General features: G+C 45.1%; 3 protein-coding genes across 5 annotated transcripts in view; 1 reads left to right on the top strand and 2 right to left on the bottom strand.

The window, feature by feature from the left end:
* Rab3gap1 (RAB3 GTPase activating protein subunit 1) overlaps positions 1 to 1,279 on the bottom strand; it is a 258,809-nt gene extending 257,530 nt beyond the window's left edge. For all 3 annotated transcript variants that reach the window (XM_077687422.1, XM_077687420.1, XM_077687421.1), the window contains exon 1: positions 1,173 to 1,279. In XM_077687422.1, coding sequence (XP_077543548.1) covers positions 1,173 to 1,199 — 27 coding nt within the window. In that variant the 5' untranslated portion in view covers positions 1,200 to 1,279. The remainder of the gene's footprint in view (positions 1 to 1,172) is intronic.
* Positions 1,280 to 1,436: 157 nt separating this feature from the next.
* On the top strand, positions 1,437 to 5,699 carry LOC144155769 (pre-miRNA 5'-monophosphate methyltransferase). Its single transcript, XM_077687416.1, has 2 exons — positions 1,437 to 1,626; positions 4,628 to 5,699. The coding sequence occupies exons 1-2, from the start codon at positions 1,441 to 1,443 to the stop codon at positions 5,171 to 5,173; spliced, it is 732 nt and encodes a 243-aa protein (XP_077543542.1). The 5' UTR covers positions 1,437 to 1,440; the 3' UTR covers positions 5,174 to 5,699.
* Positions 5,700 to 8,545: 2,846 nt separating this feature from the next.
* Tim10 (translocase of inner membrane 10) lies at positions 8,546 to 9,541 on the bottom strand. Its single transcript, XM_077687417.1, has 2 exons — positions 9,402 to 9,541; positions 8,546 to 9,135 (listed from the first exon to the last, which is right to left on the bottom strand). Exon 2 carries the CDS (start codon positions 8,949 to 8,951, stop codon positions 8,655 to 8,657), a length of 297 nt encoding a protein of 98 aa, XP_077543543.1. The 5' UTR covers positions 8,952 to 9,135; positions 9,402 to 9,541; the 3' UTR covers positions 8,546 to 8,654.
* Positions 9,542 to 14,222: the final 4,681 nt, after the last annotated feature.

Below are 14,222 nucleotides of genomic sequence, written 5' to 3'. Positions count from 1 at the left end.
AACAAGCTGAAGTTCACCGCTCCTGGATGTGACCACGGGCTAGTTCCGTCCTTTTAAGTATAACTGGCATTTTGCTACACTTGTCTTATTCCGTATTTTGTCATATTTCTTTATTGAAACACCCCAACATTTTGTGTATATGTGTGTGTGTGTGTGGGGGGGGGGGGGGGATAGTATTTTATAAATAAATAAATAAATAAATAAATACATGAAATGGGTAAGCTCATGTCAAAATTCTGTGAAATGAGACACGCAAAAATACAATATATACTCGCAATTTATTGTGTTGCTTTTAAGGAAGCAAAATTATTGCGCCAGCCAGTGTCGACGGTAATAGTGATCACCGTTTCAAGCTTCACACCAACACCAGCAACGGCCTAGACGATCCTTCGCTACCCTGCTGAGCCTCACTTTTTAAAATTGAAATAATGCTAAGGCAAAGCCTTGCTCAGAATCTTCTCTACATCACCCTAGCAAGTTTAGGCACTAATACGGACAAACCAATGCGCGTACGGTGGGACGGACGGACGGACAGTGAATTCGCATCGCAGTCTATAAAAAGCAGTCTGTATCAACAAGCTGAGGTCTTCGCCAAACCGAAACTACAATTTAAATGCGATAGCATTAGAGGTCCTGCACGGTCAAGTGACCATGGCTGCTACTGCGGGCGGGAAGTCCGGGGACGGACGGCACATCAAGTGTGTTTGCTTTGACAAGTCGGTGAACAATGGTAAAAAATAGTCACGCTCCTTCTAATCATGGGGGTATACTTTAAATGCAGCGTCAACCCTCCGACACTCCCTTTCCCCAATCCCTGTCATGCCGCGGTCCGTCCGGACGTACGGACACACACGAAACCACTGGAGTTGGGTCCTACTATTGCTATCGCAGTTAAAATTAATAGTAATTTCCGCAATACTACAGCATAATTTGTTTCAACGGTGATCAAAGTAAATAGAGCCAGCCGCAAACTACACCAAAGCGCTGTCAAATACCCCCTGGGGCACAGGAAGCAACAGAGCCCGCGGAGCATTCCGCACAGAACGGCGCAAACAAACTCGGGACAGGTGCAATGCGTTAAATACGGGCACAATTCTGGCAGCCAAATACAACCGAAATGTTGTCATGCCATTTCTTCGAATGTACAAGCAAAAATAAGGTGTGATACTCACCTCATCAAACAGGCCGTCGTCACCCATCACGACAAGTCAGTCAGACGTCTGCTGCTCGATAGTTGAAGAAACCGCTACTGCTGCCGAAGAAAGAAAGAGCACTCGGTAGACTCAGCAAAAATACAAGCGTTAAAACCGACCAACTTACTAAATAAAATTATTATATTATAATTTATAATGAGCATATTTGTGCAAAATGATATAAAGTGCATTTACAATAAACAGAGGTCTACAGTTTTATTATTTTTATTTTCTGCTGCTTGTTAAGATGGCTGCGCCCACGCCCGAGAGGGGCGGCTCGGGTAGCAGAGCAAAATATGGCAATTTCAACAATTATTACCAGTTTAACAAGCCAGAGGAGCGGCTAAGAATGCTGCCGAAGGACCTGGTGTCCTACTGTAATCTAAGTGCACAGCCTCAAGTCGTTGCCCTCGACATTGGCTGCAACAGCGGGGTAAGGTGCCCGCGGCTAAACGGAGATACCAGTGCCAAGTTCACGATATGCATCGTCTTCTTTAATAATTTTTTTGGAAAGTTGGCGGTCCTTAAATGAGTTGCTGTGAATAATAGTTACTGATATTTCTCAGCTTTGAAGGTAAAACACATGGACGTAAGGTGCTTAAAAGTGACGTTGAGAATTGGAGTCCAAAAGGGTCATGGTTTGGGCCTGTTGGTGATGCATAATGTGAACTGAAAGCGCAAATTAGACACAGACAAAGAAAGGAGACAACAGGACGAGCGCAAGTTCGCGCTCGTTCTGTTGTCTCCTTTCTTTGTCTGTGTCTAATTTGCGCTTTCAGTTACCATTGAGAATTGGCCCATACGATAGGTGCGGCAACATCGCGCTTGCAGTAAATGAAGAATATTAAAAGTTCCATACTTAACTGCATTAGTTTTTATCCTGACTGCGCAAGCATTTTTGAAGAATGGCAAAATTTAAACATTCTTGCAGCGTCCACTTGGATAAGCGCTGAAATCACCACAACCCGTCACCTCGCATGTCAAACTGGAGTATGCGTCATTGATTTATCAACCTGTCTCAGCAGAGTTAATCAACCACGCTGAATCTGTTTAAAATTGGGTAGCATGTTTTATTTCTACAAATTACATCTGCAAATTCAGTGCCGCTAGCCTTAAACTAGTCAGGTTGAAAAGTTTGGGCTAGTCTGTTTAACATTATCAGGGCTACAGCGCAGAAAAATGGACATGAACAAGAAAAGGGACATACGAACATGTCCTTTTTTTGTTGTTCTTGTGTCCGCCTTTTTTTTTTTTCTGCGCTGTGGTCGTGACCACTATCATTACGCGGTCGTTATCCCAGCCATAAATGCAAGCGCATCGCCATCCATCGTTCTCTGCCCCTCGCACAACTTTATTGCACTTCACAGGGATTCCATCATCAGCTCTGCATTAACGCCTTCGTGGCTGTGCAAAAGATTTTAGTCGCAACAAGAACCTTCGTGATAGCCTTGGAAGCAAATATTTGTGAACATGTATTCTTCGAACAAGAACTGTGTCCAATATTTGTAATGTCTTGTTGTTTGGCTCGAATACCACTGAATCATATTGTATATGGTGTTACAATGGTAATTGGAACACTTTCATATTTTTCTGAGTGAGACGCTGCTCTTTTCGCGCTCAAACTTGACACGAAGGTCGCATTTTGTGGTCTATTTTGTTTAACACCAGGAACAACAACGATACTTATTTGTTTATTCTGCAAATAAATAAAAATGATTTTTGCCTATGAGAAAATGGCGGCCGATTTGGACGTGCGAGCCAGTGCAAGCTGATCTTGGAACGACGGAGCCACCTGGGGTACACAGAGCGAAACGGACGATGGGGATTCACACTCCTTCCAAGGCAGGAAGGAGCCAAATGGGGTAGCAGACAATAAGAGAATGTGAAAGCAGGTTTTCTGATCATCTGCTACCTCATTTGGCTCATTCCATGGTAGGAACGAGCCAAATGAGGTTGCAGACGATCAGAAAATGTGAAAGCAGGTGGTGATGAACGCTGGAACATTTTTCATTACGATTGGTATCAGCTGTTATGCAACTATTTGTGATCATCGTAAACTAGGGACGAGTGAGATTTTCTGATCGACTGCTACCTCATTTGGCTCTTTCCTACCGTGAATTTCCATCGTCCGTTTCGCTCTAATCTTTCGCCCAGGTGGCGCCGTCGTTCCAAGATTAGCTTGCACTGGTTCGCATGTCCAAATCGGCCGCCATTTTCCCGTGGGCGAAAATTGTTTTTATTCATTTTCAGAATAAACAGGTAAGTACCGTCGTTGTTCCCAGTGTCAAACAAAATAGACCACAAAATGCAACCTTCGTGTGAAGTTTGCGCACAAACCGAGCAGCGGTTCGTTCACGAAAATTTTTTAGTGTTTCAATTATCGTCGTAACACTTTGTATAATGACATGCGAGTTGTTGAGTTTTTTTTACCCTTCTTATCTGGTTATACTTTCCTCTCTATGGCTAAATTAATAAGACAAAGGTCATCTATGCTTGTGTGGCCATGACAGCATGTGGCTGAGGGATGTTGCTATGTTAGTGTGAGAATGCGTGTTTGTGTTTTGAAGCGTGACCCGGCCAAGTGCCACCTTCATTGTTTAACCGATAGAGGTGGCAACAGTGACTGGGCCATGCAGAATTTGAAAAATAATTTGCGAATTTGTGTAAATATATGCTATTTCCTGGGTATAACTTCTAACTTGGACATATTGTTGTTGATTTCTGTCCATATTTCGGGCCTTCCATTGGTTTTGAGAGCCTAGGGTAATTTTGACCACTCTTTGTGGTTAGTTGTTACAATATTGACGCCGGTATCAGTTCCGGTGGGAGAGGTGCGATGGTGTGACGATGCCAGTTGTGGGTCCGACTGGCAATCGTGTGACCACCAGCAGGCGGCGAGAACAAACTTCACTGCACAAGTGCGGCACTTGCTCAAATCGCGTATCCTTTCCTTTATCTTTGCTGTGTTAACATTGTCCACACTGCTGTTGTCTCTGCATGCGATTTCAGCTTCAGTTGAACGTGCTTCTGGGTACTGCTGTTGTAGTTGCCAGTTGGTGGTGATGTCTTTCCGTGTACGCTTGATGAGCATGACTCATAATGGACACAGCTAGCGCCCACGGGAAATCGCTCAGTGAGCCTATTAACGCTCTCACATCAACAATAAACATTTAGCATGTTGCCTTCATGGAAAGGTGTCACTGGGAGGAAACAACACTGCATGGACATAGTGTCTTTCAGTGGCACTTCTGCCAGTCAGTGAAAGTTTTGGAACAGAGTCTGATGCACTTTGTTGTTGTCAAGCATGAAGTCGTGAGTTCGGTTCAAGGTGGTAGCAAGATAGTGCTTGCGTGGGGAGGCTTAAAATGCACATACTCGCTGGTGCATAATGGCACATGTGCAGTGTCAGACACATTTCTTTGGTCTTTTTTCAGGAGCTGACTACTCACCTTTACCGGAACCTGGCATCTTCGGGAACTGCCGACGTGAAAATGCTTGCCATCGACATTGACAGTTCCCTAATCGAATGTGCCCAAAGAAATTGCTCATGTCCCGAAATGATTGAGTACATGTGTTTGGACATCACGAGTGATGCCAGTGTCGAGTCATTAAGGGCCTACCTGAAGAAAATGGGCAAAGATGCTTTTGACATCACCTTCTGCTTTTCAGTTACCATGTGGATCCACCTTAATCATGGAGACAGTGGGCTGAAACAGTTTCTAGAGTTGGTCAGCAAAAATACACATTTCCTGCTAGTTGAGGCGCAGCTTTGGAAGTGCTACCGCAGTGCTTCGCGCCGCATGAGGCGGAGCAATGAGGCAGAGTTTCAGGACCTTGACTCACTGGGCATGAATGTCAATGTGGAGGACAACATCCACGACTTTCTGCAGGGCAGATGTGGCCTGGAAGTTGTCGAATGTTTCGGCCAAACCCAGTGGGGCAGAAAAGTCACACTGTACCAGCGGAAGGCAGCAGTGTGACCTGCTGTTTCCAGAGAGGCGTTCACACGACCGACATCCACATTCATTCCAAAGCCTCTGTAGTGCGCAAAAACCCACTCGCTTCAGGTGTGGCCAAGGCTGGGCGGTGAGCCTTCCCTGCACACTATGCACGTGTCCAGCTTTTAGTATGCAGAAAAAGCAACGCCAATATTTACAGTGCCATTTTGCCCTCAAAAGCGCCATTTTACTGTCTCGCAAGTGTTCTAACCCTGTTCAAGGACATGCAGTGTTTTTCATTGTCAGTCATTCTGTGATGTAATGTGCACCAGTTTGCACCTGCCCTGTTGCATTTACACCTGTGGTGATAAGATTGTTCAACATTGTCTCCGACACCAGATGTTTGCAAAGTGAGAGAAAGCACATGGCCTTATTTAAGCTTGTGCTTTGGTGAGCCTAAGTCAGATAGCTGCACAAGTGCTGTGGCAGTTTATGCAGAGTCAAATGCAATTTCTTTTATACTGTTTGTCAAGGCCAGTACCGACGTAAAATAAATATAATTCTAACAGTGGTGTTATTCATTTTTCTACTCCAAGAATGGAAAAGTTGCGCTAAACACTTACACCAATATTAGTGGTTTTTTTTAATTTATTTTTTACAATCTTGTTCTTGTGTCCATTTTTTTTCTTTCTTTTTTTACAATCTGTGTAACTTTGACAGCTCAAGGCTTCCAAGAGGATTTTATTACCAAAAAGATCCTGTGATTTTTTTTTTTTTCGAGCGAGCGGAACTGTGCGAAGCGTTAAAAAAATTATGGCTTTAGACTGCCTGATTGAAGTGTAATCCAGAAGTTTTTTTATTGACTTTCTGCCAGGGATTGCCTGTCAGCCACAACTCGTTTTCCAAGAAGTAAATAAAATTTTGGGGCTTTCTATGCACATTTTACATCTCTATGAGGTCCAGGGGAAAAGAATAGAATAGGAAGAATAGCTTTGTAGAATTCAGCTGGTATTGGAAAACGGCACAAGTACAGGCAGATGATAGGTCTACCTATAGGGTCACTGGGTGTCAAAAAATCTAAACTATTCCAGGCCTTCCAATGCAAATAACTTCACATTACAAATGGCACACATGCGAGGAAATGAAAACTCTTCGCACCATGTGAGGAATTCCCACGATGCAAGACACCACACATAGCTTTGTCGTAAGCATGCACTGAAATAAATTTCCCCGCTCACTCGAAATAAAAACGGATTGTGAAAATTTGCATGCACAATGTAATCGACATTAAGAGAATTGGACTACACAAAAAGTGACAAGAATGGGGTAGGAAAATGCTTAGCTGAGCGAGGTCGTCTATATTTTTTTTGTCCATCGTAAACGTTGCAACCGGCAATAATGTAGGGAATTTAAAAAAAGTCTGCAAACAGGCACACGCACACAAACTTGGGATGAAGCGAGCAGTGAACTGCTTGTGCTAGACTGCTTTCAATAGCAACATTGCTTTCTACAGAGTAGCGTACAATAAGAGACAGCGTGGAGGGTCCAATATACAAGCTGATATGTAAGGGAGGCATTTGGAGGAGGGCTTAGGGTTCTGTTGCCTGCGAATTTCGGACAGTGGTAGATTTGGGGGTTAAAACTGGTGGGTGTTGGGGTGCACAGTAGGGGCCTCGAGGCAGGTATAGAGTGTATCATTTGCGGAAGGTCTCTGGGGTAAGGCTAGCATTGGCAAAATATTTATAAAAATCTCAGCCGATATTGGGAGTGGAGCAGAGCCGATAGAAAGCCGGTTGTAGTGAGGGCCTTAAGGCGATCGACATTTTCTTCTTTTTTGCCATAGGAGCTGCACCGCTGGCGGTACCGAGTTAGAAGGTGGCATAGCCACGTCTGAAAGCAGCAGAGTTGTAAGGGGTATGCACGTGCAGTCAACTGCACTGTGAGCTGCCCACACCTCCGGTGACGACTCCTTGTGTCCAGGTGACCAGTCGATGTAAAATGATTGTCACTAACTTCAGTATGCATGCCTCGGAAGGGATGGAGAAGTAAAACTCGAACATGGAAAGGGGACATGCCACACGAACAAATGCTGTGCTGCAATATGGTGAATACAGTGAGGTGAAGATGATTGTGTGCATCGGGGCGTAGAGCTTGACGTACCACCACATTCCTCTTGTGATTGCGGTGATGGCGTAGTACATTGTAAATGCGCGAATGAGGTGTGGTCGAGTGCAGGGTGTGTTCTCTGTGCTCTCGCCCTTCATGTCAGTGCATTCGGCGGCTAAGTGCGATCCTTGAAGTCCGTGCGATCCTTGAAGTCCGTACAAATCGAACAAAAAGGAAATGATTGTGGGCAGGATACAGTGGCTTATAAAGAAGAGGTTAACAGTAAGCTGCAAACTTTTTTTTGCTTGTTCCTATTAAGAGCTGCAAGTATCTCAATCACTGGTAACTTGGTAGAGTTGTGCTATAGGACCAGAGTATTTAACTTTGTTAAAATGCGCATGAGTGCAATTGTACACAAAACCTTGCCCATATGAAATAGGGGGTGCAAGGGAGAGTGCCAAACTAGGACGTTAAAATTCGGGCAGGTAGTTGAAAATTTTGGAAATGGTGCAATGTTCCAGGTTCTTGTTAGAATGTATTGTAATACATAAAAAAAAATTCAGTGGTCTAGAACATGACACCTGCTTCAAGCCAAGAGATCGAATGAGTGATAATAGGTGTGTTTTGTTGAATAATTAAACGACTGTAAACGATCACAGGTATTCTTTTAACATGGGTCATGAATATCTGACCTTGAGTGGTGACCTAAAAGTAGGATAGAAAGCAGCGCATGTTCTAGGAAATTAGAACAGCAGAAGCATGAAGGCATTGTTTTTCGGTGCCGCTCCATGGCAAAACAATAGTGAACCCACTTGTGTAGCCCAAGGGGCAGCTACCTATTACAATGCCATCCACTCGCCTGCATTGTTCGTACAGCTTGGCAGGTGCAGAGGAAACCACGACACACCAGAATTGGAATTCAGTTTTGCATCCATTCCAGGCCACTCGTGCGAGGCATGTGGTATGCTCCCAGCATCCTACTTCATAAAACTGGTGGCCTCTTCAAATGCCTCGGCAAGGCTCAAATTGGACAACGCTTGTGAAACACGCGGAAGCTCAGAATTCCGCGTCTGGAGTGAACCCTCGGTATGTTCTTGTGCTAGAGTTCTATCCAGTTTTAACAAGAACCGAGACGGCACATTATTACAAAACCAGAACATGACCCAACGTAACTTAACTTTGCTCAGAGCCCGTACATAGCTTTGCTGAAACTGTGTAGCTGAGTGTATCGCTGGTGTTGGATACACTCACTTATAGAACGGCATTTGGTACACGGTTGTTCATCAAATATGACATTAACACATAACGTGCAGACTGCACTACAGTTGCTTTAATCGCAATATATGGGCAAATGCTACAGCATACTGGCAACGATAAAGGGTGAGAAATTGTAATCACGACGCGCATGAATTGGTTTCTACTTGGGTTGGGCAGCTGCTTGCTGCTCCTGCATCTTCTTCATCAGCTCTTCATCTTGCATTGACAGCGTGGTGAGCTTCTTGCCGATGCGTTCGTGGATGTCCAGATATTTGGCCACACACCTGTCCAGGCACACACTTTCGCCCTTCGACAAGTCCGCCTCTCGGTACTTTGTCGGGATGCACTTCTTTTGGCAAGCAGCCGTCATGCGGTTGTACATGTCCGACATCATCTCAATTTCTAAGTCGGCGACAAGCTGAAGCTTGGAGGGGTCGAGTTGGATGTTGGCTGCCATGGCCGGTCCTTTTCTTGCAAGAGCAACGAGCAAAGCTAACAACTTGACCGATGTCCGTGACTAGTACTGTCCCCTTGGCGCCGTTTTCATTCGTTCGCGAACTTTCATAGCTTCATAACGTTGCTTGTCGATCAGAGTCTTCGCAAGCGCAAATCCACCAATGCCAGCAACTGTTAAGATGGCCCTGCAGATTCAAGACACGTGTTTATACATCAGTCGGCACACAGAAACTTCTCGAGAAATGTAAAACTAAAATCCCACCATGAAAACAATTTCCCAGATTAAAAATACTTCGTCACTAGACACCTGTAAAATTTCGCTCTCCCTAACTACTAGTTGCAAACAATTTTTCCTTTTTTTGCTTTCAGACCTCACCCACGTGGTTTTCGGTAACTGTTAAGGAAATATAAACTAGACGAGTGTGCTTCAACTACTAAAAACGGTGCTTACCAGCCTATGCTTATTTTGCTCACGTTGCTTAACCGCATTTGAAACCTCAAAAGCCGCTCACAATCGTTATACGAACCATGCATTACAATCAAACCGATCAAGCAGCAGACACGCGATCACTCACCAGCAAACAGGCGTGGTTTACTCTGCTACTTATGCGTTTCGTTAAGAGGTGGCGCAGGTGACGTTGTGAGAAAAGAAAAACAAACAGCGTATTTTGCAATCTAAAGCAACAAATTTGATTTAATTTTAATTCAATAAACTTAACTAGCAATTTCTGACATGCTTAGAATTATTCTCCATCAAAAGCTTCGCTGTATTCAAGATCGTTAGTATTTGAAGCAAATGGTCCCTTTTATTTACAAATATAATACTTTTTAGGCATTATAGCCATCAAAAACATTTACTTACTTTAGTAAACAGTGCTGTACCTGATGTCCTTGACCGCTTCATTGTCTTCTTGAAGCCTTGACCACCTTCGCGGCAAAATCGAAGGCCAAACAAAACAAGGTTTTTGGCGCTCGGCTTCTTGCGGAAGCTACGCGTACGCTGACAACCTTATGAATTTCTGCTGAATTTTACAAATATATATAATGGCCTATCAATTACACGCCATATGGCCTTCAGTAGTTAGAACGCGTATTTGCAAAACATCTTGATGCCAGCTCGCAGGAGCAGTCGCCACCCATGAACCTGCGATGTCGCAAGTCCAGAGCTCGATGCAAGGAGGAGGAGGAATAAATGTTTATTTCACGAGCGCTGGTCCTGCTGTTCATGCAGCGAAATCCTCAGAATGCAACTGAACAAAAGCGTTAGCACGAAAGTCTAATGTTCAGCTGCTAAAGAATGTTACCAGAGCTGTAATTGAGCTAATGCTGTGGGAGGCTGCTAATTGTAAGGTAGACTAAAGGTCACTGTTCAGAGGCGATTGTAGAAGGGAATAAGGCCGAGTGGTAGTAATTATCTGTGTACATAGTCGAAAAGCAAACTTGAGACCGAAAAAAGTGACCACGCTGTCATGCATTAAACAAGAAACTGGTGTGATACAAGGGTTACTCAATGAAGTAAGTCGAAACGGGGGGGGTTTATGGAGCAAATAACGTAGGGAGCGATCGAAATCAGTTTTCTTTATTGCGGTATCTTCCAGACAAATCTGTTGTTCCTTTATTGTTGCGGCCTCTTGAGGTGGCACTTCAGCTGGTTACGTGCTGCTTGCAACACAGCCTCTTGCTGGGGAATGTATTCTTAAAAGTTGTTGCACTTCGCGCGTAAGTTCAGCTTTACCTGCATTTCTGCCCGGACAAGTTTGGGCTAACTACATGTTCCATAGCTCGACGCACCTTGTTTAGCGTGCGTTGAGTCACATAAGAATTTCCAACTGGACAATCCGGGACATATAGCTGTCCCGACAGGGATGGCACAGAACTTGGGATGTTTTATGAAAAGTCGGGACAGTCCCGCAAAATACAAGACAGTTGGCAACCCTATGCGATACTCTACCTTTAACTTTTATGCCATAGAGCAATCTGGCAATAAAAAAAACAAAAAAAGTGCAGTCGAAATGCAATTCAGCTACCTGCTTTAGTGAGCAAAATGGCAGGAAGATTTTAGGCCTTGAGCCAGACTATCAGTATGCAGCCCGCGATATGACACTTCAAACACATGCATAATGTCAGCCCATCATTTTCTTTCCAAAATGGAAGCCATAGCATCACGTGCAAGCGGCACTCTGGCTTTTTGGCAAAGTTGCAGCAATGTGTGAAAGTAGCATTCTGGCTTTTTGCTGGCAGTATTTATTCCACGCAATGTTTCTGCCCGTTGGGGAGCAGAGTGAACCAAGTGAATAGGACATGCATAGTAATAAGGGCCTACCAAAGTCCAAGCTTAAACACTTTTCTACACCCACTGCCAAGTGCTCGGCTAAACCACAACCCTCACATTTCGAAGCTGAACTCAGTGCAGACACTCACTGCGCTCACTTGAACGTTGGCATGTTGGTTCTTTGAAGCACTTCTACATCAAAGTAAGCTTACCCGCCGCGGTGGCTCAGTGGCTAAGGCGTTGTGCTGCTGAGCACGGGGTCGCGGGTTCGATTCCCGGCCGCGGCAGCCGCTTTTCTGATGGAGGCGAAAAGCAAAAACGCCCGTGTGTACGAGATTTCGGCGCACGTTAAAGATCCCCCCGTGGTCAAAATTAATCCGGAGCCCTCCACTACGGCGCGCCTCATCGCCTACGTTGCGTCAGCGCGTTAAACCCTACAACCTACCTACATCAAAGTAAGCTTGTATGGTTTTCCCGTCCACCCAGGACCTGTGGGACTGCCCCCCTACAGGACTGCACCACAGAGTGGCTGGCTACTGTGGAGAGTCGCTCAGAACACTCGGAACTGGCCGCCCGCAGAAGTTATTGGCTGCCTGGACCGAGCCGGCTGATTGATTCTGAAAATCCTATGTTTAATCAAGTATCTGGGCCTCCTCGATTATCAGTCCCGGATCGTCCACAAGCTGTCCGAGACGCAATCCGGTGCTTGATTTTCCTATGTATTCCTATGGGACTTCCAGCCTGAATGCAGTCCTCGGACTGCCCGCGGACCTTCCAGGACTGGCAAATCGAGGATGCCCTCTATCTACTTACCTAACTGAGGAGCTAGCAGTCTGATCCCACTCTTCATGCATGGCGGCAGGAGCAGCACTGAAATGTAGCGAACCACCTAGTTACTGAGCTGCGAACTAGACCACGCCTGTTGTCACTTCAGTGTTGTTATGCAGCCATTTCCCACTTTTACTGACAACAGTGCCCTTTATGGGACTCGTTTTCGCATTGCAGGTGAAGCCACCCCCTCAGTATAGACTATTTTCCAACTACCTTCAGATAGGAATCGATGACAGTGCCAATGGCCTATTGATATGTACTGATGGTGCTTTAAAACAAGTGCGCACACAACATCAGCCCCCTCATTGTGCTGTTGAAAAGCACCGATTCCATCGTTCTCAGTATGTGTCAACTAGCATGCCTCCGTTCCATAGTACGGAAGTCTACACTCGAAGCGTGCTTCAATCAAGTCACAAGTGGTCCTCCATGGCATCACTCCTTGCTCCTCGCATTACCCACTTCTTTGGGGCCCACCTGCCTTAAAAGAAAACTCGCTCTCCACCTACTCGTGGGCACATTGGCTCCAGTGCAGTTAGTGTGTTGCAATTTGCAGCCAACCTTCCGGTATGGGTCACCCGTGGCCTCCATGGCATTAAGGTGCCCTTCCAGGCCACTGCTATGCAGCCCACACAAACCACCAGACTGCAACAAGTTGTCTCTTCAGGTTCCCCACTTTTACATCTCCTTGCAAGAAACCTCCCTGTGGCCACCCCCATTAATCAACTGCTCCTCGTCAAAGCCCAGCACTAGAGTACAATGACAGGCCTCTCTCCAGGAGGGAATCAGGACCCGTCCCTGCAAGGAGCTGCAGAGATAAGTCATCGCGTTAAAACTCCTCAATATCCAATTCTTCTTCAAGCGTCACCTTTACAACACATTCCTACCACTACAGGAGCGGCTTGAGCAGTCTGTGCATGCGTGTTTACTTGTCTGAGCATGTCTTTCATGTTTTACATCCGTGCCAATGTCTTCAAAAGAGGAACCAAGCCTAATTTACTTCTTAAGCATCCCTTTTACTGCACATTGGTGGAACTATGGAACACATACAGGCCAACAGCTCCTCGACCAGAGGACCACTCCGAGCAGCAACCATCTGTTCCCCTGCCGGTACACGTCGGGCACTACTGATTTAACTTTGCAACTTCAACTAGTTCGCTCTGAATGCTCGCGCTATTCACTTGAGGGACTTCTAAACAGAGCCCGCCATTCGGCCTCTGTGACCTTGAGGTAGAGTCGACAGCCCAGGTTCAAGCGCCAGCAGGTCTGGCAATTTTTTAGAAATTTTTATTGTAAAAATGTTTAGTTAACATTCTGCATCATGCAGGAAGTGCCAGGCTTGTACCTACATGGAAGCAGAAGATCGCCTACGAGCACAATCCGTTTGTTCTGACAAGGGTGGTTGAATCTGCCGTGCCAACTGTACCACACACAGTGACATGCATTGTAAGAACTAAGAAAGCTCGTTTTTGTTTCCACATAAGACATTGGGGCACAAAACACACCACACTCCTGCAATTTGTGACCTTTCTCAGCAGGTTGTGCAGCATAAAAACAAGTAGCCGCCACATACATTTCTATTCAGCCGTCAAGGGCTCATTTCACGAAAAAAGGCCAACAGTGCCGTGACCCCATTGCAGCCAGTCTCGCAGCGAATGATCCAGAGATTTTTTTAAACCCCTGGGAAGCATGCTTAGGTGTGCTGTTCTGACCTGAAGTGCATAAAACATGCAACTAAGATGGGGTACAAATATTTTAGGCACTACACAAACACACACACACACACACACACAAAAAAACAGCAGTACTTCAATATCAATTTTAGGGATCCGGGCATTTGGGAGGCACTTTAGAGTTGAGCAAACTGTATATTACGAAAAAGCATCTTTCGTAAGAAGCGTTTAGCCCGTGGCACATTACAAATATGAACAATATTCTTGCATGAACTGCGATGCCGCCCTCTACGCAACACTGTGCTGTCTTTTAATACACACACACAAAAAATATGTAAGGAATGTTACACATGTAAACTGAACTCTTATAGGCACAACTAAAATTGTTGATTTATCCAAAAGGGCTGCAAGATAACATCTGAATAAAACTCGCCCCTCCCCACCACTTTTCTGAATATTCTTTTCCGAAACAGGCAACTTACTACAGGGAAGTGTTATT

The sequence above is a fragment of the Haemaphysalis longicornis genome, unplaced genomic scaffold, assembly GCF_048455015.1.
Source record: "Haemaphysalis longicornis isolate Haplotype H1 unplaced genomic scaffold, Haemaphysalis longicornis Haplotype H1 scaffold_1, whole genome shotgun sequence".
Lineage (NCBI taxonomy): Eukaryota > Metazoa > Arthropoda > Arachnida > Ixodida > Ixodidae > Haemaphysalis > Haemaphysalis longicornis.
Note: the sequence above shows the minus strand (reverse complement) of the source record. Positions and strands in the feature narration are given on the sequence as shown.

Excerpts from the sequence above, each read along its gene's own strand:
- LOC144155769 (XM_077687416.1), top strand. The coding sequence starts at position 1,441 with ATGGCTGCGCCCACGCCCGAGAGGGGCGGCTCGGGTAGCAGAGCAAAA. Across the intron at positions 1,627-4,627 it reads ACATTGGCTGCAACAGCGGG|GAGCTGACTACTCACCTTTA; the intron begins GTAAGGTGCCCG and ends GTCTTTTTTCAG.
- Tim10 (XM_077687417.1), bottom strand. The coding sequence starts at position 8,951 with ATGGCAGCCAACATCCAACTCGACCCCTCCAAGCTTCAGCTTGTCGCC.